General features: G+C 43.7%; 1 protein-coding gene across 23 annotated transcripts in view; it reads left to right on the top strand.

Moving 5' to 3' along the window:
- TCF20 (transcription factor 20) overlaps nt 1-27,845 on the top strand; it is a 179,518-nt gene that overhangs the window by 93,876 nt on the left and 57,797 nt on the right. For 16 of the 23 annotated variants that reach the window (XM_083573701.1, XM_083573693.1, XM_083573700.1 and 13 more), the window contains one exon: nt 20,954-26,704. In XM_083573701.1, coding sequence (XP_083429827.1) covers nt 20,990-26,704 — 5,715 coding nt within the window. In that variant the 5' untranslated portion in view covers nt 20,954-20,989. Of the gene's footprint in view, nt 1-12,260; nt 12,991-13,627; nt 13,739-18,484; nt 18,531-20,953; nt 26,705-27,845 lie in introns of those variants that run through there. The other 7 variants (XM_083573698.1, XM_083573705.1, XM_083573696.1 and 4 more) reach the window with 5 other exon arrangements.

The raw sequence follows: 27,845 nt of genomic DNA on the forward strand, positions 1-27,845 counted from the left end.
AATTATAAAACACTCTGCCTCCACTCCATTTCCTGGCCACTACTACATCAGTGGTGATGAGCATGTGCGCGGTCACACGTCAACTGGAAATGCGTAAATATGGTCACTGCCTGTACTACATTTCTACATACCACAACCTAAAAATTCTAAACTTGACATGTTTGCTTGCTTGCTTGCTTGCTTGTTTATTGGATTCCTTGTCTACTCTTCACTGCATGGTCCAAGGGCAGGTCCCAACCAAAAAATGCACAATTATAAAACAAATAAAACAATTACAACCGCAAAACAAGAATAGTGTAAACACAATTAAAAACAGTTCCATATTTAAAACACCTCCTATTATAAAAAGTTACAAATATTTAAAAACAATTCTTTATGATAAAAATCGTTCCAATACAGATGCGGACTAGGCTAAAGATCACCACTGAAAAGGCTTATTGGAAGGTCTTCAATAGTTGCTGAAAAGACAACAGAGATGGTGCCTGTCTGATATGTAGCAGGAGAGGATTCCAAAGGGTAGCTGCCACCATGCTGAAGTCCCAATGCCTATATTGTATGGAATGGACCTCCTGATAAGATGGTTTCTGCAGCAGGCCTCTCTTGCAGAGCATAGTGACTTTTTGGGTATATATAAAGGGTGAACAATTTTATTGGGCATAAATTGCAAGAGGGCAGATATTGGTTGCACTCTAGAAGAAACCTGCTTTGCAAACAGATCAGTTGGACAGTGGAATTTATTACTTTGAGGGGTCTTAGGCTCTCCATTGCTTGAGGTCTTTTTACAGAACAGTGGCTTGACCAACCATCTGCTGGCAATGTCCTAGCACTGAACTTCCTGCACTGAGCAGAAAGTTGGACTAGAAGATTGCCTACTACACCCCTTCAAACTCTGTGGTGAACTACAGGGACCTGTGGCTTGGACTGTTCCTTGTGTGACTTAAGTGAAAATAACAAGTTGATGTTTCTTGAAAGGACACAGGGATTATAGTCTCACAAATTCACTTTGATGTTTGATTGTCAGTTAGCTAAAAGTTGCCTGAATTACAGGGTGAGCCTATATTCCTACAACACTGGTGGCAACTATATCAGAGCTAATAATGACACAAGATGTTATTCAGTGCTGTCTCTGCTGACAGAAGGCATCAATTAGTGGAAAGGGGAGGGAGGTGATTTTCCGTGATTTCCCTCTCTCCCCTACATCCCACTATGTGTCCTTATATTTTGGACTAGAGACAAGGATGCCTTCTATCAGTAAAGGGGACAGCTTTGGATACTAATCATGTAGTTGCGATCATCTGCATGTGCAGGAACAAAGAAGCACTGCGGAAGATAGCTGCAGATATAACAACACCAACAGACACTTCTACAATGCCCCATGGATTCTATTGTTCGCCAATCATGAGATGGCAGGCTGATGGCACTGTCACAATTGCCATGCAGGAAAGGCATCAATGTACATTCATACTTTGGATCCCAGACGCCTTGGTACTCAGACGTTTTGGCTCCTGAATGCCGCAAACCCAGAAGTGTGTGTTCCAGTTTGCGAATGTTCTTTGGAACCCGAATATCCGATGGGGCTCCCGCAGCTTCCGATTGGCTACAGGAGCTTCCTGCAGCCAATCAAAAGTCACAGCTTTGATTTCCGAATGTTTTGGAAGTCAAACGGACTTCCGGAACAGATTCCTTTCGACTTCCAAAGTACGACTGTATAGTTACTACTGAATGACTTCACGTCATCACCTGTCTAGAGAAGAGGAGATATGATAGCTATCTTCAAGTATCTTAAGGGCTGTCACATGGAAGAGGGAACATGCTTTTCTCCTGCTCTTGAGGGTAGGACTCAAGGCAATGGCTTCAACTTACAAGAAAGGAGATTCCAACTAAATTAAGGTTACCAATTTTTTTTCAATGAATCCAGGGACACTATAAATACATACATACATACATACTACATGTTCGGGACGTTGATGCTGCAGTGATGGCAGTGGCAGAGGGGCCGCCGCCTTGACCTCAGCCGCCACGTTTCCCCTTCCTCCAAGGCTTCTATCTTCTTTTTCTATGAGCCTGGGCAGCCCCTGAGTTGTTGGTTCTTCAGTGGTGGTGGTAGGGAAGCGGGGAGTGGTGGGTCAGGCATGGAAGGCGGAGAAGGAGGGCCGAGAGTGGCGATGGCGAGGCTCAGGCAGCGTGATGCCTCCCTTCCCCTTGGAGCAGCCCCAGTCCCATTCCTACTTGCATTCAAGCAGGAGGGTGGGAAGGGAGGCTTCACACTGCCTTTGGAGCAGCCCATCCCAACTCCTACTTGCGTGCAAGCAGCAGGGGGCAGGGATCTCTCAGGCAGCACAATGCCTCCCTTCCCATCGGAGCAGCCCCAATCCCATTCCTACTTGCGTGAAAGCAGGAGGGGGGGATCCCTCAGCTGGGAAGGGAGGCTTTCCATTGCCTAATTGAGAGATCCCTGCCCCCTCCTGCTTGCACACAAGCTCTGATAGGCAGCGTGAAGCCTCCCTTCACAGCTTAGTTGCTGGTGTCAAGGAAGGTGGAGGCAGCCCGGAAGCTGCATCTTAGAGCCCCTGCACCACCATCATATGGGGACTTCTGAGCAGCTCCTGAAGCCAGCCAGAGCCAACTGCTCTGGGCTGCTGAGACTGTCGCTACTGCGTTTCCCAGGGACATTAGAGGAAATCCGGGGACATTTTGGGGATGGAATTTATCCAGGGACTTATTTGCAAATACGGGGACCGTACCCAGGAAACGGGGACATCTGGTAACCCTAGACTAAACAGTTGGAAAAACTTTCTGACAGTCAGCAGTGGAACAGACTTCCATAAGAGGTGGTGGACTCTCCTTCCTTGGAGAGGTTTTTAAGCAGAGATTGAACGGCCGTCTCATGGAGGCTTTAGCTGAGATTCCTGCGTTACAGGGGGCTGGACTAGATGACCCTTGGATCTCTTCCAACTCATAAGATTCTATGAACTTGTAATGCACATGCCCCAACACACAAAAGTGCCCAGGAAAAGATCATAGCACATTCCTCAGTACACCAGACACTGAAATGCTTTTCTGCCAAGTAAACAGAGCTAGAGAAGGAAGTCAAGACTATTTTTACAATTACAACACTCAGCCCATTGGTGGAAAGACTATAGCTTGTGTAGAACCATGGCTTTTTTCAGTCAGAACTCACTGGAAATCAGTTCTGGTACCTCTCAGGTGGGAATCATTGCCATTCTGAGGGAGGTGTTCGTGGTGAGTTCCAGCACCTCTTTTTCTAGAAAAATAGCACTGGGTAGAATGTCTGCTTTGCATGCAGGAATTTCAAGGTTCAATCTCCAAGGAGGACTTTCAAATTCCAAAAATGAGGGGTGCTAAAAAGTTGTAACATACTTTGGTTAAATTAATATAATTTTGCTTTGCTAGGTATGTAAAATATGTGTAACATTGCATAGAAATCATTAAATACGATTGTCAAGTACTTGCATTTATATTTTATTATTATTATTATTAAGCATTACCTGACATTTTCAGAAGGTAAAATTAAATTTCTTTGGTTTTCAGAGGGCAGTTTATTTGTTTTTTAATCAAATGTAGATTTTCCAAGCTAAATGTTACAAATAATAGCAGATTTGAATTATTTACATTAAAAAACATTTTTAACAACCCTCACTGAAGAAAGTTTCATGCCCTAAAATGACATGCACTCCTGTCCCATTTCTGAAACCCTGCAGACCCTCTATGTTTCAGCGTAGACAATACTGGCTAGATAGACCAATAGTCTGATTTGGTAGAAAATAGATTCCTACGTTCCAGTGTCTGGAGGAAGCATACACGAAGACCTCTTGGGTTTTCCAGGAGAAGTGCTCAAGCCCTGCTGTGGGAATAATGTGCTATCCCTGGAACACTCTTCTCAACACAGTTGTATTTTTGTCTGTATGAGAGGAACAAAATACTTTTTCATTGGGAAAGAGCACATAGGTGGTGTTGGTTCATGCCCAGCTACAGGGAGATACAAGTCAAAGTTTTCTTTTGGGTGTTCTTTCAGTAACAATGTTTTTAGATGTAAAGGAGGAGGAGCAGAATTAGAACCCAGATCTCCCACTCCACAAAGCCAACTTCCTAACTACAGACCAGAAAAGGGGCAACCAAAATTGGATTGGAGCAACTCCCCTATCAGAAAATGTCACAACACTTTTTAGTTTAGAAAAAAAGGCTAGTAAGGAAAGATGTATTACAGGTGGATATACAAAAGGAAGGACTTGTCTAATGTGGATTTGAAGGTGCTTGTGACCACAGAACATCCTCATCCAAGTGGCACCTCGCACTTTCCCTCTGCTAAACTCAGATTTTCCTGATCCGTGGTTAATCCAATAAGGGAAGAAAATATAAAATAAAATTACATGTTACCTGACTAGACGCAATGAAGTGAATTCTGTCTGTGGGTGCTGATTTTTCAAAAAAATATATTAAAAAATCATATTTGGTGATGTTACACAGGGTGCTTTCCATTGCCATCCCCTCTACTTCCTTTTTTTCCTGAAGAAAGGGATGCTGCCTGCCTTTTTCCAGTGAATGTTGCTGAAAGTATTGTTCTCAGTATTTTTATTTTTAAAGCAGCTCTTTTGCACAGAACTGCTCTTGAATAAAACAGCTGTATTAAAATAACAGGGTTTTTATATTGGCAACATTTTATCCAAGCAATTCCAAATCCTTGTCCGGCATCAAGTAATGCAGATATATATTTAATTTTTTTAAAAACTGTTCTTTTATGCAAATCTGGTGGATCAAAAAACTTGTGTTTTTTTAAAAAGAAATGTGTGTGCACAGGTAACCAAATACCTGCCTGCATGTCTACAATGGTCCTCAGGTTTCCTGGCTTGGAGCAACACAAACATTTTCTACAAGTAAATAAATTGACTGCTCTTTTGTGCAAATTTGGTAGATCAAAAAATTGTATTTCAAAACTAAAAAAACTAAAACGGAAAGTGTGCACAGGTAAACAAATACAGTGGTACCTCGGGTTAAGAACTTAATTAGTTCCGGAGGTCTGTTCTTAACCTGAAACTGTTCTTAACCTGAAGCACCACTTTAGCTAATCCCGCTGCCGTCGCGCCGCCAAAGCATGATTTCTCTTCTCATCCTGAAGCAAAGTTCTTAACCCGAGGTACTATTTCTGGGTTAGCGGAGTCTGTAACCTGAAGCGTCTGTAACCTGAAGCATATGTAACCCGAGGCACCACTGTAGTCATGCATATGCCCACAGTTGTTCTCATGTTTCTGGCAAAAAGTACCATCAGCTGCTGCCCACAAGTGTGGATGGAAGACATTGATAAAGGTTTTGAAAGCATAACATTGGAAGAGCTCCTGGAAACACTGCCCATGCACACTTTAAGGACCCAGTGTGGACACAGCCAAAGTAGTAGTTTGAATAGTTGAGCTATGGAATTCACTACCACAAGATTCTGGAAGGTTTTAAAAGAGCATCAGCCTTGTCCACCATCATTTTTTCTGCCAATTATTATGTATTACCTCCGATGTCAAGACGCTATGCCTCCGAATACCCGTTGCTGGGAAACATGAACAGGAGAGTGCTGTTGCACTCGTGTCTTGATTGCGGGCTTCCCAGAGGTGTCTAGTTTGCTACTATTGAAACAAAATCTGGTCTGGATGATTTTCTGGTTTAATATAGCAGAATTCTTTTGAGCCTCAGGAACAGATAGGTGTCTGATGAATGATGGGGCCATTTTGTTTATTTATTAATCATCAATTTCATTTAACTGCCAACAGTTTGTTCTTCCTATTGTTCAATAGGATGAAGAGATAAACATGTGAAAACCAGTCAAACCCGCCCCCCGCCCCCCCAGTGTTGGAGATCTCACGGGAAGAAATTGCTGCTTCCAGGGTCATTTTAAAATTAATAAATGGCATTCCTACAGGATCCCGTTTCAAAAACATAGGATTTTAATACTTTCCTTTTCTGCATAATTACAATTGCACTCCCACAGGAAGCTTTCTTTATCATAGCAGAGGGTGAATGTGCATAATCTGTTACTGGCATTTCGAAATCTGGAATTCCTACTGGAAGACAAGCGAAGCAGAACCCAAGGGATATCAGATTGGCACAACAATAACACAGGGGAAGTGAGAAATCTGCTCATCTCTACTCGAAACTTGTCTGGAAGAATGGGCCATGAGGGTTTAGCAGCAGTATTGATAACTGGAGTGCAGTATATAATGTTTGCCAGCAAAGCTGATTGTGCTTTCTGTTGTTTTCAGCAATGCAAGATGGGAGCTTATCTGCATTTTAGGGAGTTGTGATGAACAGCATCCTCCCTTTGGGCAACCCACATTCTTTATTCTGTTTTGTCTGTGGGAGACACTCCTGTCGCCTGTGGAGTAAAATAGGCTTATTTGGTCAGTGTATTTTTTCCAGATTAATGTGGAAGAGATACCACATGGCCTTGGGTGTCTGAGCATTCGTAATGGGGTGGGTTTTTTGGGGGGGGAAATTCCCTCCCTCCCATAACACTGTGGGATGTCTTGTTTTTATAGCCTCAGTCACAGCAGTGGAGTTCAGATTCTGGATGAGTGTATCTGGAGTCTTAAAGGAGAGCTTCTGCAAGGATTCTGGAAAGATGCATTATGTCCTTCCTCAGGGCATTTTTTACCCACCACCAAGTTTCCATTTTAGTGTTTTAAATTCTGTGGACATGATGACAAATTGATGTAACTACATACCTTGATATATGACAGGGGTGGGGAACCAGAGGCCTAGAAGCAAACTGTGACTTCTCTGTCCAGCTCTTGGGACTCTCCAGACATGCTTCCTCCCTAGGCTTCAAGTGCTGTTTTATTTGGTATGGTTGCAGTAATGCCTCTTGCTTGTCTTGGTGGAGAATGGGGTGTGTGTGAGTGTGCAGAAACCCGGGACTTTTGATTGGCTAGAATGTCGCCGACTGTACAAAGGGAACAGTCACATCTCTTTCTCCACCCGCTGTTACTTCTGGCCGCCACCAACCACTAGCATGCTGCCCCCAGAAGGTTGCCCATGAGATCATTCAGTCCTTGAGCTGAAAAGGGTTAACCACCCCTAATATATGAGTTCAGAGTTCCAGGTTTGGAGCAAATACTCTCTTGGTGAGAGAGCATCATCGGCAGAGATTTAAAAATCACAAAACGTGCAGTAAGGTAAAGCAGGGAAATATAGGCTGTTATACCTTTGAAATACCCTTTTCTAAGTTTCTCCCAAAGTTCCCCTTTACTTCCCCTTTAGCATAGAAATAGGCCACACACTTGCAAAGTTAAAAATGGTTTACTTAATGAACTCATTAAAAAATCAGATTCATGTGCATTTCCATAAAGTAGCAAGAAACGACAGGCAGCAAAACTTCATTTCAAAATTGGTACATGTTTCTAAATTATTTGTAGAGAAACACAAGGTTGGCTTGCTCTGGGCTTGGCACAATCAGCCCAGATGTTTTTTTCTGATTGGATTCACATGGTGGAAGTAAGCAAAGGCCTTGTTAACACTTCCTCTCAAGGTGAGGGGATATGGCCTAGTTGGGTCTGGCAGAACAGCTTACTCTATGGTCTTAACCCCTTCACACATCAACTAGAGCTAAGCTTACTGGTTATATGAGGCTGATATTTATCCCACAGTATGCACTCTGGGTTAAATGAAAGAGTTAAATCTTGCTCCAAGATGGTCCCCAGCTGTTTTCATTCACTCACAGAGATTGCAATGGAAGAATGATATGAGATCCAGCTGAGTGTGATGCCTCATCAAGAAGATAAAAGCATTTGAGCTGCAGGACCAAGCCACCTTCCTTACTTATAAAAGGAGTAATGACTAATATCCAATGTTCTTTCAGTGCATCTAAAGGGCTGGGACTGTCATGGCTGTCTGTGGTCTAAAACTAGGATTTGTGGTTTTTTCCTTTTTTTGCTAAGCTTCTACTAACTTTTTTTTTAACAAATATTAACTTTGCCTTTGTTTCATAGCTGTGATAAGCTTTTATATTAATATAATCTATCATTTATTTATCATGGGAATATAGTAGTACTCTAAGTAGGGTTGTCCTTATTATGAATATCAGGTTAACTTCAACGAGTTATTGTAGGTGTTGTTGAACTGTGTTGTACAAAACTATTTAGTATAGCTGAGGATGATCTTGTCCTTCAAATATGGGTCATTTGGCTATTGCATTTGTGATGTTCAGTTCTGGCATGATTTAAGATACTCACTGCTCAGCTGCTATGAGTCTCTAAAGAATATTAGCTCTTAAAAGAAGGTTACCATTCTGTAAAAATGGCATAAATCTGAAATTTAGAAGCTTATTATGTAGCATGTTCTAAAAGTAGGGTGCAAGGTTTATTGGAGTAATACTGTATATATTAAGGCTAAGTTATTTGCAAGGTGAATTTAAATTCTCTGGATTCCGCTATTTGGTGATGTTCTAGGATTTGATGAAACTGCGTGTCATAAACCAGGCATTCAGTCACATGAATTACAGAAGGCAACTTAGCCTTCTGGAATCCATCCTACCAGGAATAATGACAGAGGTTCTGTTGTTAATTTCCTTTTAGGTAGTTATTTAAGCATATCAGTGCTCTAATAGAAAATCAGTAAAAGGTAGCTTAAAGTTTTTCTTCTTCTCTAAAATGATATTCTCTCCCTGCTGTCTCCCAAAAGGAGATACCCTAAAACTAAAATATTATTCAGAATAACCATTATCACTTATACTTTGGGTAGTTAACATCGTTTTAAATTGTACAAAATAACACGTGTGCATAAGTCAAGCTGTAAAACTTGTTCTGTGTACTTTTTTTTATAAAAAAAGACAAGGTGAAAAAATGGGATACCCTCAGTTGCATTTTTGTATATTACCAACCAGGGATGCTTCTAATGATTCAGATAATGGAGATTTATTGACTTTCTGGCCTCTTCTGCTGTGCTGGGGACAGTCCTTGCCAGCAAGCTATAAATTTTGGGTGAAAAAATTCTCACTGTTCTTGCATCTGTTGGAAGAAGAGAATGCTTCTCAATTCAACTCCTCCTGCGGATTTTCCTTTTGTTCAAGCTGACATTATGTGACATCTCTACCACTTAAACATAATTGTTTGAGGAGTCTGGAGTTGTACTGCTATGCAGGGTGAGAATAAGTCCAATTGAATTTGGCATGAGTAAATCTACAGAAGACTGGGCTGCAACTATTACAAGGGGAATGAATTGGTAAATGAAAGGTAAAAAGGTTTTTCCACTAGTTGATGGACAATAATTTGTAGAAGTGAATGCTGAAATGAAATCTATGTTTGTAGGCAAAGTATTTTGGGTGTATTGGCAATGTTGTAGCAACTTGTAGGAATTGCAACCCTATGCAACAAAGGTGTAACATAGAATTCTCATACTGATGTTGAATTAAGTAGATTGGACAAGGTGGTTAGTGGATATGGGAGCAAACTAGTTTCAAAGAATAGGTTGAATCATTACTTTTTGGTTACTGCTTTTAACAGTGCAATCTTACACATACTTACTTTGAGGTAACTCCTGAGTTCAATGGTACTTACTCCCAGGTAGTAGGTTGGTATAGGCAGCCTAAGTGAATCCAGTGGTTAGTAAGCTCATGAGGGTGGAACCTGTTCAAGTGACTCTGCAAAACATCTATAGATAACCATCTATATATGCTGTGCTTCACTGTTGGGCCTTCCGCAAACTGGATATGACTCCTGAACTGCTGTATTGAAATCATGTTAGACTTGAAGAAATGTACAGTGGTACCTCGGGTTAAGTACTTAATTTGTTCCGGAGGTCCGTTCTTAACCTGAAACTGTTCTTAACCTGAGGTACTACTTTAGCTAATGGGGCCTCCTGCTGCCGCTGCGCCGCCGGAGCACGATTTCTGTTCTCATCCTGAAGCAAAGGTACTATTTCTGGTTTAGCGGAGTCTGTAACCTGAAGTGTATGTAACCCGACCCGAAGTACCACTGTACTAGTACTGTACTAGAAAGTGTTAATCACTGCAGAAGTGTGTTGTCTTACCAGGAGAATTTGTGCAGTTTCCTAAAGTTGAATTTACTATTGCTCATGTAGTAATTTATCTTGAGTTCCGTGAGTCCCAAGGCATTGTTTGGCTCAGGAGTGGAGTGGGCGGCAGAGACCTAGGAGCGTGAACAGGAAAATGACATGGGACTGGGGAACAGAGGCTGGAGGCAGCATCTACTTCTACCTCTCAGGATATGACTGCCCTTGCAGGGCTCTCATCTCCCCTCTTTCTTCCTGAGGAAAAGAGTGCAGTAATTGAATCCAAGGTGGAGTGCAGGAGCCAGCTGGGGTGCGGGGATGAACTGGAGGCTGAAAGGGAGGCACAACCTGGTCTCCCAGGACCTGGTGATGAAACTATTCTCCTGCCCCCCACTGGCTTGCAGATCACAAGAGTCTCTGGAATGAGCTCTCCTTGCCCAATCTTTAAAAGTATGGGGGGGGCCCTCCAATTTTTCCATGTGGTTCTCAGCTCATTGCCTTGGTCTTGGGACTCCTTAAACATGGACCACTGCTTCTAGGCTGGCTGGCTTCACTTTTCCTGTCATCTAGTATGTGCGCAGCAGCTGCTAGGACTCATTACCTGTTGCTGAGCCTGAATCTCTTTTCTGCCTTAGAGATTTATTCCTTAGGACTCAGCTATACAACTGCAAATAAAACATTTTAAGTGCAATATACAGTGTGACACGAGATGGTGATAGTGAGCCTTATGGAAAATTCCATGTATTTTTTAAAACGTTTTATTAAAAAATCATTTTCGGAACGGTTTTTATATGTGTGTAGATTCCACCTTAGTCTCAAGTAAGAGCCTCTGTCACTGTGAGCTGGACAGGAGCCTGGATAATGAGATATATTGTATTATCTATAGTTTGGTATGAAGTACTGTAAGCTGTGTGTTTACTCACCTCAAAAAAAGCTCCCTAAATGCATTCTTGAAAGTAGGTAAGCTTGAAGTCATGTCTCTGGATTGGCTCTTTTGGAGACCAGGGTGGCAGCTATGGCTGCCCAGAGGACCCCCAAAGAGAGGGGAGCGGAGAGGAGGCTAAGGGAACACTCCACAAGGGAGGGTGTTCAAAAAAGGGTGAGAGGCTGCCAGCTCTGCAGGCAAGGGGTGCCATAACTGGGCTCCTGAGCCCCACAGGGGTGGCACAGAAAAAATGTAGTTGGTCAAGGGAACCGTGGGCTCAAAAAGGTTGAAAACCTCTGCTTTAGGGCACTATATACAGGCCATAATCAGCCACAATAGCAATGTGGTAGGCAATAACACAGCTATTTCATAGAGTTTAAAAACATGGATTTTCTGAGCTTTGGCAAAAAGAAAAGTGTACAGGAAAGCAAAAAAAAAAAAGTGGTTGGTTTGTGATGCCGCAGTATATGCCTACTGTGGAAGCAGCATAATGACAAATTTTGAATAGATTCATGGGGTGGGAGAAAAATGGGTGGTTTATGGTCCAAGGAGCTTCCATTACAGTACTTGCTATAGTACTCTGCTGTAGCGCAGGACTGAAGAGTTTGGTTTAAAGTAGCCCTTTTTCTAGCAGAAAAACGATCTGCTTGCAGAATTAATTTCTTCACTGCCTGGGAGTAAGGGGGTGGTGGGAATCAGTGAATGGCAGGGACTTGGTTAAGTAGATCAAGTATGTGGTATCCAGTGGGGAGGTTGAAAAGCTGGATTAATAATGAGCCTGCATTGAGGATTTGTCTTACCTTTTTTATGGCTTCATAGCAGGGTGTTGCTTATCAGTGTTGTTTTAATAGGAGACACATTGCCCTGGGATCTTGCCACTGCTATGCAGCTAGGAACCTGATATTATTGGTAAGGGCCTCTGTTTGCTTAGGCATTTTAATGCTTTTTTAAAAAATGAGTAAACATTCGTGTTTCAGCAGCAGCTGGTGAGAGACAGGGGACGATAAATTTAAACAGAGTGGGTTCTAGGCAGTGCCCCCCCTCACCTTGAAAAGGCAGGAAGAACTCTTTTGGGCTGCCTCCAAATTCTAATTTTCTTGAGTGCCACCTATAGGAGAACCATGAGTGGGTTGGGATGGCGGGTCAGACCTCGCCACCCTTTGGTGCCAGCCGTGATCTGGACAACTCAAACCGTTGCCTCTGACTGAACCCGTTATGATTCTGCTCACAACCCCCCATCCCTTGGCGGGCCAGTGGGGGGTGGGAAGGAGAGATAATATAATGAAAGGGAAGCGATAGGGGCTGGAAACTGGGGTAGCAGCATTTCCGGCTGAAGCGCGAGATAGAAAATGTTACCAATTGCTGCTTCTTGCACAACTGCAGCCAGATCCTATCCGTATTTACTCTGGAGTCAGCCCTAGTTTGTTCACGGGGTTTTGCTCCCGCGTAAGTGTGCGCGAGGGATGGCAGCCTTAAATATCGGGGAGACGCAGGAGTCGCCTGCGCTGCTGTAATTCCCCCTCCTTTTGGGGAGGGAGGCGCTGGGCTACTGTGTTTACTTGGAAGACACACGGAAGTTAATGGTCAAGGTGTGCATTAGGCTACTACTGGCTTAAGCCGGTGCCCGCCTTCGTCCCTAGGCGAGAGAGGGACAGAGTTCTGTTCCGCCCGGGCGCTGCCTCTTTAAACGAGCGCGTGGTTGAAGAAGGCGCTTGCCCAGCTCTCCTCTGCGCCTCGGAGGGCGGGTTCGAGCACGCGCAATGCGCCGCCCTCCCGCCCTGCGCCGCCGCCGTCTCGCGCTCCTCCCTTTTGCGCGCGCTGCCCCGCCGCCGCCCCATTGGCTGGGTCCTGTCAGCTGATCCTGTGTTATTTCCTGTGTGTGTGTGTGTGAGGGGAGAATGGAGAGAGAAACCTCGGCACCACCGCCGCGGAGCCGCCCCCGGCTCGACGCGGATCCCCGCCGCCCCACGCGCCGCTGAGAAGCGCCGCCCGCTCCGCGCTCCCCCCCCTTAGGGGGGGCGGGGGAGGACAGCGACGCTGAGGTAACGGCTTCGGTTCGTGCGAAGCCCTGTCGCGGGCCTCGGTAGAAGGGGCGGGGCGCGCGGCTGAGGCGGGGCGGGAGAAGGAGACGGGGAGACGGGTGCCCGGGCGGGCCGCAGCATCCGCGCCCCTCCCCCAGCCGGGCTCTTGCCATGGATGCTTGGAGGAGGAATGCCCGCGGGGGGGGGGTCGGAGTTGGGGAGATCCTCAGGAAATCCTGCGATCTACCTTTGCTCCTTCTGCCCCGCACTTCCCTCCCTGCCTTCTTGCGTACATTGCATCTGAAAAAAGGAGAGGGGTGTCGGAGGGGAAGTGTAATGTGGAGGGAGGGAAGGTGGTTAAAGCGGGGCAGGGGGGATGGCTCCCTTTTGAATACCTGCTGGGATTTCAATCCCCTGGTGGGACGATGCTTTTTCCAAGTCGAAGGAATCGTAGAGAAGGCATATTGGCTTCTTCCCTCAGTCAGTGTGAAGCAGACCGAAGGAGATTCAGTTAGGCCCACTGAATAGGTGGCTTCTCTCATATACAGATTGTGTGTGCGTGCGTGCACGCGCGTTTGTTTTAAAAAAAGAGTAGACTAGGAAGGACTTCCAAAAAATTGAAGTATGAATGAAAAAATAAATTTGTGACCTTCATGGTGTTTTTTTAGGATGTAAGCTCCTCTCCGGTTCAGCTGGCCTCTTGCTTTCTTTCAGTTCATCTCTTAGGCAAACTGATGGAATTGACCACCTCATGTCACTCTGAGCAAACGTAAAGGTCTAGGTAGGGACTCAAAACATTAAATATCTTAAATGAGTTGGGAATAATATTTCCTGATGTTGTGCATTAATATGAGCCAAATTGAATTGCATGAACTATTTCTTAATGGCTCTGTAGCAGTAATTGCTTCATGCTCTCTTTTCCCTACTAACACACCATCCACCTTTTTTCTTCATAAGAGTCAACTGAGGTCGTTAGAGGGTATGCTGTCACTTCTGGTAAAACCTAACTGGTGTTGTAGCCACTTCTTGGAAGTAAGTGTCATGAGTTATTGCCTAGAAGAGTGATAGCAATGCTATATATGGTGAGCAGTGTTAAAGTTAGGAAGACTTAGATACTTCTAATTAGTGTTGCCTTTGCCTGATATACTAGTTTTTTTAAAAAAGCAAAAGTATAAATGTTCATATGTCCCCTATATCTATGCTGTCCAGTACAATCATAATTGTGAATGACAACAAGGTAGTGTTTGGGCAGCAGGCTTGTATTTGCCCCCAGTAATTAAAACAATGCTTTTTTGTACAGTACATTCTACTTTTTAAATAAAGAAGGTAACAAACTCTTAGTTCCCTGGCTTCTGTATTAGGTGGCAAGTAGTTCCAAAAAGGAATCCAGAGCATATTTAACAAGCATAGTATATAGTTTTGAAATGGATTGGGGACACCTGACTTTAAATGCTGCTCTGCCGTGAAACTGATGGTGGCAATTGGTTCATGGTCACCATCTTTCAGCCTAATCTGTGCCTGCAGAATGGCTGTTGAGGAAAAATGGAATAATCCTGTTCATTGACATCCTGAGCTTCTTGATGAAAGGGTGAGGTGAAGTCACATTTATTTGTACCTCGTCCGGCTGCATGTCCTCAATTCAGTTTGCCATGAAGTATTTTCATGGAATTGGTCTATGTTAGTCTCATATTAGAACAATATTTAGGTTTCTGTGATATATGAAATTAACCATTTCATTTTTGTGGGTGTGAGTGCTCTATTAGTTTGTTGTGAGGGTAGCAATAACTATTTTAGTGCCTATTATTTTACTTGTAAATAAATGAATCCTAGTTCTTATTTTCTGAAATTAATATATTTTGTTTGTCAAAATGGATAACATTTCACTACAATGTAGTGCAGCTAGATCTATATTGAATCAGCTGTACACACTGCTGTACTTTAGTGGTCTCTATATCAGGCTATTCTGACATCTGCAGCTAGCAAGTCAGGGAACTGAGTGTTTTGGTGCATTCTGAGCACCTCATGAGCATACTTAGTGTGAAGCTCTAAGGAAGTTGACCACACTTGATGGTAAAGGTTCCACAAACCTAAGGTACAGTTGTTCTTATATTCTGGGTTAAAAATCCTCAGGCAACAAATTGGTCTCCTTTTCCAGGTGGCGCTGTGGGTTAAACCACAGAGCCTAGGACTTGCCGATCAGAAGGTCGGCAGTTCAAATCCCCGTGACGGGGTGAGCTCCCGTTGATCGGTCCCTGCTCCTGCCAACCTAGCAGTTCGAAAGCACGTCAAAGTGCAAGTAGATAAATAGGTACTGCTTTGGCGGGAAGGTAAACGGCGTTTCCATGCACTGCTCTGGTTTGCCAGAAGCGGCTTAGTCATGCTGGCCACATGACCCGGAAGCTGTACACCGGCTCCCTCAGCCAATAAAGTGAGATGAGCACCGCAACCCCAGAGTCGGTTACGATTGGACCTAATGGTCAGGGGTCCCTTTACCTTTACCTTCCTTTTGGTGTATACATAGAAGAGAAATACAGTACGCCTGCAACTTAGCTCATGTGGAGGGTGAACGGAGCCCACCTCCAACAGGCTCCTCGTGCACTCCCTCCATCAACTTGGCCATTAGACCAACCCGCCTGCTGCTGTCCCTCAGCTTCCAGGGCTCCGTACCTGCCGTGGGGGTGCCTCATTGTCCCCCCTCAAAAATGTGCACCTGAGGCCACTGTCCCCCCACTATGCCTTCATCTTGCATAGTATGGTCTACTCTGGTTGGCAGTGATTCTAGGTTATGAGGCAGAGATGTCTGTGAGCGCCTGATCATCTTAACTGCAGATTCCAGATACTGAACCTGGACCCTTCTGCATGTGATGCATGTACTCTACTGCTGAGCCATAGTCTCCTAAATACCATTTCTGAGTGCTGTGGTATGTGAGCTTTCATATTTAAATAGTTACGTCCTGTCACTACTGTATCAAACTAGTTAGAGAAGTGTTCTAATATTCTCTTTATGGGTTGTTGGGAGTTCTTTTGTCATGGAGAGCATTCAGACTTGTGATCCTGCTGACATCTAGAACTGGTTCAGTTCCAAGAAGGCTGTATTATGCTTTTCTGAAATATGCATTTAAACTTTGAGACATGCTGTTAAATATGGTTTTGTTATTTTCCAAGGGAGTATCATTGCCTGTGTTTTGATAGTCCCCTGTGTAACACATGTAGAGTTCTACTACAGCTATGGCTTTAATACTGTGCACACATAACTAGGAATAAGCTCCACTGAACATAGCAAGATTTCCTTCTGTGTAAAATATATACTGATTGTATGGTAAATCTGCAAGATCTTCCTCCCTTGCAATATTAGTCTGAAAGAGTTAGCAACGGAGGAAATGTATGGAAGAATTTTGACATAAACTGGATACTACGTTGTGATCAGTAGTCTAAATAAAGGTATTAAAGTTTTGACTGCTGATTATATTCTAGTTAACATAGTTGTCCATTTGAATGATACAAAACTGCACAGAGTTCTTTAAACCTGGGTTTCTGGCCCACTAGGGCAGCTGTGTTAAATTCACATTAACCAGAATCCCAGTTACGTATATTGTGTGACTAAATGTAGTTGTCTGCTACTCACTATATTGTCATTGTGGATAGTTTAGCAAAATGAAACAATATTGAAATTATTAAATTAGGTTGATATAAACAATTGAAATTTGTTAGTATGTGGAGCTAGTGAAGGCAAAGTGGTTATGTTCATGAATTGCTTATTAATATGCAATGTCTTTCTGTTAATGCATGCAAAGTATCAATTATATCAACTTAATCAGTCCAAATACAACCCACTCCCAACCTCACAGCACCACCAAAGAGCATGAACCAAAACTATCCCAGGAAAATATCAGACTTTCACACTGAGAATCTGTCTATAGCCATCAATGGCAAAATTAAGAATTTAATAGAGCTGGGATTGGGCACAAATGTGCATACCAAATATGGAGGAACAAAAGCGCAATGGAGAAAAACCCAAAACAACTCAATGAGGACGTTGTATTTAGTGGACATGGGATGCTGCTGGAAACCTGAACAGAAACCCTCTATACGGCAACATTTTGTTGTAGGCCTTTTTTTGTATTTCTATTACTGCATTATCCTTTTAAGTGGCTTGTCTGTGTCATGTACAGCAGCTAAAATACTGTTAGTGCTAAATGTGTCACATGTTTTCTTGACACATCACTCCCTTCTTGAACTCATTCTAAATGCTTCAAAAAGTATGCTTTTTAAGAATTTACAAAAGCTAGCTGTATGTGCCAGGAGGCATCATGTTGGGGATAGGTGTAATACAAATAGTGGCCTGTTTCAGACAATCATATTTCAGCTTAGTAAGCAGATACATAAACAAGCCATTTTTCTACACATAAAGCCCTTTTGTAGCATTAGCAATCAAATGAGGAAGCCTCTTATAAACCATGATTAACCATTTTGTCCACATGGACAGAATCACTGTAGTTACTGGCTTTGGAACAGGCCAGGATATAAAACTGCAGTTTAGGTATGATTGTCTGGACATGGCCAACAGTGGAAAGTGTTTTATGTTCTTAAGATGTTTGGGCTATTTACTCACAACAACATGAACAGTATAAACACTTCCTGGTGTTTATGGCTCAGGCCGGGGAGCTTATGCCATCAGCTCCCAGTTGGCCTAAGGCTAAGGGGAATGTTACTACTTTTTATCATGTTTATTTGTTTTAGTATTTCAAAATGGTAAACCATGTTGAGTATTTTGGCAAAAAGGTGGCATATACATACAACAAAAGAATTTTTAAAAAAATGAATCTCCCTGAGATCTTTTCATATCAGTGGACAGCGGTACAAAACAGCAAGTGGTAAAATGACAGCTGTGGTTAAAAGTGAAAGCTTTACCTTTCGGTTTTGACTAAACCACAATTTCTTGATATGTCTGATCTCTAGCAACTCTGATTTATTTTAACTAATTAGTTAAAGCAAACCAGGATCAAACAGAGGTTTCATATCCTTGTTAACTAAGTAGAGGTAATATGCAGCTCTTGGTAGAGGTATTATGCAACTCAGCTCTGAGTTCATATGCAGTTGGAAGCTCTTGCTTAGTCAAAAGTGGTGAAAGCAGAAGCATTTACTCTTCTTTTGCATGCAGAGGACCACAAGAGGAAAGGGTGAGAACACAATACTAAGTCTTGCTGGATCTTGTTCATGATTATCATATTCTAAAGAACACTTTAGATAATCTGAACTGGGCCATGGTGTTTTGCCTTCTTATTTCTGATTCTTTAGCTTCATCAAAAGTGTCTTGGTTGGCTTTTACACTAAGAGGGCTGATTGACATTATCTCTGTCACCATGGGTATAAAGAGGCTCAATATACCATTCAGACAACCATTCTCCTGCTTACCATACTGCAAATTATCTTTTGAATGTGTGTGTAGTCATGTGCAAGAATTGAAACTGGACTTATGGTAATGCACTTGGACCATTGTTATATTGCCTTTTCATCTATAGGGACATTACTACATGCAGCTTCCCAAGGCGGTCATGTAACTGTAGGCCTCAGTAAGTGACATTTGATGAACCATTGATCTAATCCATTTACTGCACTTCCTTCCTGGAAAGCTACTCACGTAAACAAGATCACATCGCTGTCTTTTCCTGCTTTGTGTGGATATTGTCACAAATTCTGAATAAGGAAGGGTATGGCTTTCCTCACAATGCCTTTCATTCATTTCACAATACTTTTCATTCTTTAAGGATATGGAACATCTTTGAGCATTTATAGCGTAGTAGTCAGAGTGTTGGACTGGGACCAGAAGACCTGGGTTCAAATTCAAACTTGGCCATAAAGCTCATTGGAATACTGTGAGCCAGTAACCCTTCATCTTTAGCAACATTAGTAAATGTTGTAAATGTTAGTAAATGTTAGTAAATTAATAAACCACTGAAGAACAACATATACATTCTTTAGGGTCCAGGGGAGAGGAAAAAGATTGTTGCACCAACTCAAATTAATTTGATCAGTACTTAGGAAGTAATTTGATTATACTACAGAAGTATGCATGAAATATGTACCTGATGATGAACACATCTTTTTTAAACAATAAATTATATACCTGCCCTCGTCCCTTGAAGTAGGAATAACAATGTTTGAATCCTTCAACAGGCAAAAGATAAACTTGCCATTTTATGTGAATGGCTTGCCCATAGCATGAGATGAGGTGCAGTACAAAGCATAGTTACTAAAAAGTAAGTCACATTCAGCTCCACAATTCTTACTACCTAGTAAGTATGACTTGATTCCTGCAAGGCTTTTGACGAAGTCTCTCATGATATTTGTCTTAATGACATTTTACCAGATGGTCTGTTAGGTGGATTTGAAGCTGGCCCAAAGAGTGTTCAGCAGTGGCTCCTTGTCATCCTATATATTTCTATGTTGGGTAAAGGGGAGTGGCCTTACATCCTCTGGCAACCCACTTTTTGGGCACAAAAGTGTTGGAGTGTTCTTATCCTCCTCACCCAGCCTGTTTGTTTGCCTGCGTATCCCCTGTCAGTGCAGCTTCATAGCAACCTCTTCAACTTCTCTAGCCTATGGATATGTTTTCACACCTGCATGCTGTGCTGTTATTCTTGTGATACCTCACAAAGAATGTAATTGTTAAGCAGATAAAGTAATTGGTCTGCTTTAATTGTGCATGTTGACTGCTAGTTGGAATTAATTAGTTTCATTAGCAGCCAGCCCTTACTCTTTTAACGTTCCATACCTTATTGCAACAACTAAGAAATGATGGTTCTTGGAGGATTGACTTCTTTAATACTGATACTTACATACTGATTACTTTTACTAACTAATGAACTGTTCTTATAACACACTTAATTCCTGCTTTCTTAAACTGCAAAGAAAGGGAATAAAAAAGCAGGAAAGCCCAATTGATTTCACTTTTCATAATACTTAATAGGAATTTGGGGGGAGGAATTTTAGGTCTCTCCCTGTGTCACCCCCAAACCATTCCCCTTAAAGGAACACCACACAGTTGCAACTTATCTGCCTCATCTACTGACAGCTTGCAACAAATACTGTTTCTGTGCCATGACTATACAAATGAAACCACATTTATAGCCTTTGTACACAGATATAATCTGGAACCTAAATTAAACACTTACCAAATCACAAGGAAACAAATTGAAATGCATTGCATACAAACATCATGGTGGAGTCACCTGTCTTACAGTTATGGCATTTGGTAATTTAAATTGGCAAATTCACCTAATTACAGACGAATTCATATCTTCTCCTTTTACTTTGATAGGCGCATTGTTGTGACAAAGAGTGATGTGTTTACCTGAGCTCATTACTCAAATTATGAGAGGAAAATATAGAAGAGGACGTCCTTTATGAAATCCAGAACCCCCAATTTCTCCCCCCCCCAATTTTAGCAAAATTATGCCCTCTCTGAATATAGCCTTCTAAAAACAGTCCCCTCACTTGTAATTTTAGTACTGTCTGATCTTTTCATTATCTTAATTGACATTTACATGTGTGTTCTTTGTGTCTTTTGTTTTTCTTGCTCTAAGTGTTTACGCTCAAATGTATATGCCTGTTGGAAAAGAAATTTATGTATTTTAAATATCTGCAGTTTCATCAGTCCAAGCCTCTTGATGTGGGATGCTGTTGTGAACAGTACAGCATTGCTGGTTTGGGAAAGGGTATTTCTATCATCTCTCATAACAATTCCTCCAAACAAGATGTTGAAAAGTTAGCTAGTAAAATCTTCTTAAGTACCCTTATAACATACAATCAAGCTGACATTCTGCTCTAGTTTCCTAGATAGCAGGCCAAACTGCTGATAATAGGACAAGAAAGCAAGAGGACATTTTGAGTTTGAAATTGCTACAAGTGATTTTAAATATACATGAAAAACTACTTACGTTACTGGGAAATAGGAATTATTTTGCTAATTTCTTTTTCTCTTTTTCTCTTCTAGGCGGGTTGCTGAGCTGTCAGTCTGCAGCTGAACAGCATGCAGTCCTTTCGAGAGCAAAGCAGTTACCACGGAAACCAGCAGAACTACCCACAGGAAGTGCATGGTGCATCCCGTCTAGAAGAATTTAGCACCCGCCAGCAGGCTCAGATGTTCCAGAGCTTTGGAGGAGGTGGCAGCAGCAGTGGGCGCCGTGGAGCAGCAGGCAGTTCTGCCTCAATGGCTGGTGAGAGCTCTGGACATCAGAGCTATCAAAGTTTCAGAAAGGAAGCAGGAGAATTCTACTATATGGCCTCAAGTAAGGATCCTGTGGCAGCCGGAGGGCAGCAGCTTCCTCAGCGCAGGCCTTCTGGGCCAGTACAGAGCTATGGACCACCCCAAGGGAGCAGCTTTGGGAGTCAGTATGGGAGTGAAGGTCATGTGAGCCAGTTTCAAACGCAACACTCATCCCTTAGTGGTGTGACCCATTATCAACAGGATTATACTGGTCCTTTCTCCCCTGGAAGTGCTCAGTACCAGCAGCAAAGTTCGAGCCAGCAGCAGCAACAGGTTCAGCAGATGAGACAACAGCTCTACCAGTCTCATCAGCCTTTGCCACAAGCCTCCAGCCAGTCTGCCTCCAGCACATCTCATATGCAGCCAATGCAACGTCCTTCAACTCTGCCTTCCTCTGCGTCTGGCTATCAGTTGCGAGTGGGTCAGTATAGCCAACACTATCAGCCTCCTGCTTCTTCCTCTTCTTCTTTTCCTTCTCCTCAGCGTTTTAGCCAATCTGGGCAGAACTATGATGGCAGTTACAGTGTGAATGCTGGTTCACAGTATGAAGGACATGCTGTTGGGTCGAGTTCGCAAACTTATGGAACTCAGTCAAACTACACCTTTCAGGCACAGCCAATGAAGAACTTTGAACAGTCAAAGTTACCCCAAGGCAGTCAGCAGGCACAGGGACAGGCACAGCAGTCACAGCAGCAGCAGCAACAACAACAACAGCAGCAGCAGCAGCAGCAGCAGCAGCAGCAGCCTCCCTCACAGCATATAATGCAGTACTCAAATACTGCCACCAAACTGTCTCTTCAGAGTCAAGTAGGTCAGTACAACCAGGCTGAGGTTCCTGTGAGATCACCCATGCAGTTCCACCAGAATTTTAGTCCTATATCTAACCCCTCACCAGCTGCCTCTGTGGTTCAGTCCCCAAGCTGCAGCTCCACACCATCTCCTCTCATGGCAGGTGGTGAGAACCTTCAGTGTGGACAAAGCAACATGCCTGTAGCCTCTAGAAACCGCATTTTACAAATGATGCCTCAGCTTAGTCCAACACCATCCATGATGCCAAGTCCCAATGCTCAGGGTGGAGGATTCAAGGGATTTGGGCTTGAAGGACTGCAGGAAAAGAGGCTTACGGATCCAGGACTAAGCAGCCTAAGTGCTTTAAGTAGTCAAGTGGCAAATCTTCCCAATACAGTCCAGCACATGCTACTTTCAGATGCTTTGGCACCTCAGAAGAAAAACTCCAAAAGATCTTCACTATCTAAAAAGGCTGATAGCTGCACAAACTCAGAAGGCTCTTCCCAAGCAGAGGAACAGCTCAAGTCTCCTCTGGCAGAATCAATTGATGGTGGCTGCTCCAGTAGTTCGGAGGACCAAGGCGAGAGGGTGAGACAACTGAGCGGTCAGAGTACCAGTTCTGATACCACCTACAAGGGGGGTAATTTAGAGAGATCCCACCCATCACCAACACAAGCATCTCAAAATGAGCCTCCAAAGCTCAGCACCAGCCCTGCAGATGAGGAAGAAGTGGCCTCTCCTCCTGATGAAAAGGAGGCCTTAGTTGCTGTGGAGACACCCCCGAAGGTCAATGAAAAGGCAGTTGGTGTGATAGTTTCCCGAGAAGCTATGACGGGCAGAGTGGAAAAGTCAGGTGGGCAGGATAAGCAGCAACAAGATGATGTTTCCACAGGTGCTCAAGCACCATCTTCTGCCAGTGTGATGAAAGACACTGGGCTTCTGGGACCACAGCAAGAGCCACAAGGAGGGAGTAAGGGGAGCAAAAGTGGGGACAGCAGCACTAACCACAACGGAGATGGGAATGGACAGCTTGGTCATGCTGTTGTTGGCTCCAGTTTTCCGGGCAGAACCGAGCCTTCAAAATCCCCTGGTAGTTTGAGATATAGCTACAAAGACAATATTGGGGTTAGTATGCAGAGAAATGCTGGCAACTTCCCTCAGTATCCTTCAGGTCAGGATAAAGGGGATTTTCCAGGGCATAGTGATCGAAAAGGCAGGAATGAGAAATTTCCTAGTCTGTTGCAGGAAGTTTTGCAAGGCTATCACCATCACCCTGACAGAAGATATTCTAGAAATGCACAAGATCATCATGGGATGACTGGAACTCTGGAGGGTACCATGAGACCCAATGTCCTGATCAATCAAGCCAATGAATTAAGTAATAGAGGTCTTTTAAACAAAAGCATAGGCTCTCTCTTGGAAAATCCACACTGGAGCCACTGGGATAGAAAGTCTAGTGGCACAACTTCTGAGATGAAACAGATAAATCTAGCAGACTATCCCATGCCTCGAAAGTTTGAGATAGAGTCCCAATCCTCTGCTCACGAAGGTGGAGGACTCTCTGAGAGGAGATCAGTTATTTGTGATATATCACCCTTGAGGCAGATTGCTAGAGAACCTGGGCCCCACTCTGTGGGACACATGGGTCCTGATGGCAGGAGTGGAAGGAGTGACCGTCTAACTCCTGGTCAGTCAGTCATCCTTCCTGGTGGTCTGGTGACCATGGAACCAAAGCTAAAGTCTCACAGTGGGCAAATCAAGGAAGAAGATTTTGAACAGTCTAAGACCTCTGCCAATCTCAACAATAAAAAATCTGGAGACCATTGTCATCTTGCAAGTTTTAAGCATGAGTCTTACCGAGGCAATGCTAGCCCAGGAGCTGCAGCTCTTGATTCTGCAGCAGAGTACCTTTTGCAACAAGATAGCCGATCGCAGCTCAGGCGAGGACCCGGCAGAATGGGAAGCAGCCGAGAGGGAATGAGAGGTAAATCTCCCTCTCAGTTTCATGATCTGGCAGACAAATTAAAGATGTCACCAGGTAGAAGCAGAGGTCCAGGCACAGATCTTCACCACATGAATCCACATATGGTGCTTTCTGACAGGGTGAACCGGGGTTCCTTACACTCTCCTTTCCCTCCAAATTCTGAAAGCTCATCGTTGGCTTCCGTTTATCACACTAATGCTCGATCTCATGCTTTTGGTGATCCTAACCAGGGGCTGAATTCCCAGTACCACTACAAAAGGCAGCTGTACCAACAACAACAGGAAGAATACAAAGACTGGAGTAGCAGCTCTGCCCAGGGAGTGATTGCAGCTGCTCAACATAGACAGGAGACAGCAAGAAAGAGCCCAAGGCAGCAGCAGTTCTTGGACAGAGTAAGGAGTCCTTTGAAAAATGACAAGGATGGAATGATGTATCTCCATTCTGGTTCTTACCATGATGCTGTCAGCCAAGACACAAGCCGTTGCTTGTTAGGGAGTGATGGGTCTCTTCAAAATAAGTGTGCTGAAATTAAACATTTGAATCAAAAGATTCAGCAACAAGAATCTGGTTGGGATCTTTCCCGACAGGTGACTACTGGGAAAAACAGTGGTTCTCTAGGAGCAACTAGTCAGAAGAGATTTGCATCTCAAGATAGTGATACACACAAGCGTGAAGATGCTGGAGATGTACTTAAATCTGGCAATGCCATGGTAAGGATTCCGGGCCAAGAAGAGCAGTCTTCTCAAAATCCTTTAATCATGAGAAGGAGAGTCCGCTCTTTTATCTCTCCTATTCCCAGCAAGAGGCAGTTGCAGGAAATGAAGAATAGTGGCACTGAAGACAAAGGACGCCTGCTCACTTCATCAAAGGATGGAGCTGATAAAACACTCAACTCCTATGCCCATTCTTCCCAAAGCCAAGATGTTAGTAAGTCACTCTCAAAAGGAGAATCTCCTAGGAATCTTCCAAGTCCTGACAATAGAAATTGCTCTGCTGTTTCCCTCACAAGCCCAGCTAAAACAAAAATTCTGCCTCCACGGAAGGGCCGTGGGTTAAAATTGGAAGCTATTGTTCAAAAAATCACATCCCCTAATGTTCGGAGGAGTGCTTCTTCAAATTGTGCTGAAGCTGGCCCAGATGCAGTCACCCTTGATGACATTCTGTCATTGAAGAGTGGCCCACCAGAGGGTGGGAATGTGTCCAATCATGGAATGGAAGCAGAAAATATAAAAGAAGAAATTGTGCTGGATCAAGAGAGCCAAGAATTGACTAGTGAAATTTCTCTGACAATATCTTCTGAAGAATGGCATGCGGATAGAGATGAGGTAGTAAAAAAAGAGACACCTGAACTTGCAAGTGTTGTCAAGGAGGCCCCAGTGCCTACTGTGATCCCAGCACCTTCACAAAAATCTGTTTGTCAGGGAAGAACAGATGGCTCACTAACTGGGGCAGGATCTATAAGCTTTTCCGAATTAAAAACAGTCTCTCCATCCAAAGTCTTGACTCCTGAACCAAATCTAAAGTCTGAAGAGAAGAGTGGAGATGCAGTCATTGTGACACCCAAGCCAGATCCTTTTCCTCCAAAGGGTTATTTTCCTTCTGGTAAGAAGAAGGGGCGGCCTATTGGTAGTGTTAACAAACAGAAGAAGCAGCAGCAACAACAGCAACAGCAGCCTCCGCCGCCTCCGCCTCCGCCTCAACAACAGTTGCTGCTTCCGCCACTTCCATCAGTACCAGAAGCGCTGCAGCCATCAGAGGAGGCAGGAGGTGGAGAACCTAAACCCAAGAGACAGCGAAGGGAGAGGAGGAAACCTACAGCACAGCCACGGAAGAGGAAGCCAAGACGAGCTGCTCCAATTGTGGAGCCCCAGGAACCAGAGATCAAACTGAAATATGCCACACAGTCTCTTGATAAAACTGATAACAAGAACAAGTCTTTTTTCCCTTATATTCATGTAGTGAACAAGTGTGAGATAGGTGCTGTATGCACAATAATTAATGCAGAGGAAGAGGAGCAGAATAAGCTGGTGAGGGGCCGAAAAGGGCAGAGGTCATCAACACCACCTCCCAGCAATGTTGAGAGCAAAGTACTGCCTATTTCCTCTTTCATGCTACAGGGCCCTGTAGTAACAGAGTCCTCTGTCATGGGCCACCTGGTTTGTTGCCTGTGCGGCAAGTGGGCCAGCTATCGCAACATGGGTGATCTCTTTGGACCTTTCTATCCCCAGGATTATGCGGCCACATTGCCCAAGAATCCCCCTCCCAAGAGGGCTACAGAAATGCAGAATAAGGTCAAAGTACGACATAAAAGTGCATCTAATGGTTCCAAGACAGATACGGAGGAGGAGGAAGAGCAGCAGCAGCAACAAAAGGAGCAGAGAAGCCTCACTGCCCACCCTCGCTTTAAGAGACGGCATCGCTCAGAGGACTGTGCTGGGGCCTCTCGTTCCCTTTCGAGAGGCGCTGCTTGTAAAAAGGCAACCACTGAGGGTAGCAATGTTGGTGAAAAAGCTCCTTTGGACTCTAAACCCCCCATGTCCACTTCGGAAGGTGGTCCTGAGTTGGAGTTACAAATTCCTGAACTACCTCTTGACAGCAATGAATTTTGGGTCCACGAGGGCTGTATTCTCTGGGCCAATGGGATTTACCTGGTCTGTGGCAGGCTTTATGGGCTGCAAGAAGCTGTGGAAATAGCTAAAGAGATGGTGAGTACCATAAATGAATAATGCTGTAATGTTTCTTTTTCAAGCAGCTTGGTGTTTCATGTGTTCCTGGTTTTATTTCCTTCACTTACGCCTTGGCAATGGTGGTGCCATTGTAATTGTGTGGATTAGGTATGGCCTCACAGGTGGCGCTGTGGTCTAAACCACTGAGCCTAGGGCTTACCGATCAGAAGGTCGGCGGTTCGAATCCCCGCAACGGGGTGAGCTCCCGTTACTCGGTCCCTGCTCCTGCCAACCTAGCAGTTCGAAAGCACACCAAAGTGTAAGTAGATAAATAGGTACCGCTCTGGTGAGAAGGTAAACGGCGTTTCTGTGTGTTGCTCTGGTTCGCCAGAAGCAGCTTAGTCATGCTGGCCACGTGACCAGGAAGCTGCGGACAAACGCCAGCTCCCTCGGCCAGTAAAGCGAGATGAGCGCCGCAACCCCAGAGTCGTCCGCGACTGGACTTAATGGTCAGGGGTCTCTTTACCTTTATATATGTAAGCTGGAATTTGCTCTCAACATTACTTGTAGTATAATTTTAGACTGGCATTTACAGAATTGCCTTGTGCATTGACTTCTGGTCCCTATTAGGAATATTAGTGACTTTGTGTGGCCCGGGGGGGGGGGGTGTTGGGAGCCAAGGTACTAATTATGATTTTTAACCGATAGGAATAGCTAGCTGCCAAAATATGATTAATTGCAAGAACACAATTCTATTACAATTTCTGTCTTTTAATAACTTTATGCTTCTTGGACCCTAGTATTTTCTTCTTTCCATCACAGTGACACTCGTCAGTTATATATTTGTAGGGAAAGACTTGTATCTGATACAGAAAATGGAATGAGAGGTACACCTGCCGAAAGACATCCTGAGGCAATAGAAAGACTTAGTTGAACTAGTTTCTATTTTGTGTTGCCACCTGAGGTTAAGCTTCTGGCTTAAACAAGCTGAAATTAATTTTCGATGCCCCATACACGTATTAGTGCTATATTTAAAAAATTGTCTCCCCTGTTCCAATAATAGGCTTTTATTTGTATCATGGCTTCATTATTTTCAGATTATACAAAAAAAGAAACATAAATAATTTAAGCAATTGAGGATAGTGAATATGAAGGCTCATAAAGGAAATCAAAGGTTTCT

This window comes from Podarcis filfolensis (genome assembly GCF_964270895.1).
Source record: "Podarcis filfolensis genome assembly, chromosome: 10".
Lineage (NCBI taxonomy): Eukaryota > Metazoa > Chordata > Lepidosauria > Squamata > Lacertidae > Podarcis > Podarcis filfolensis.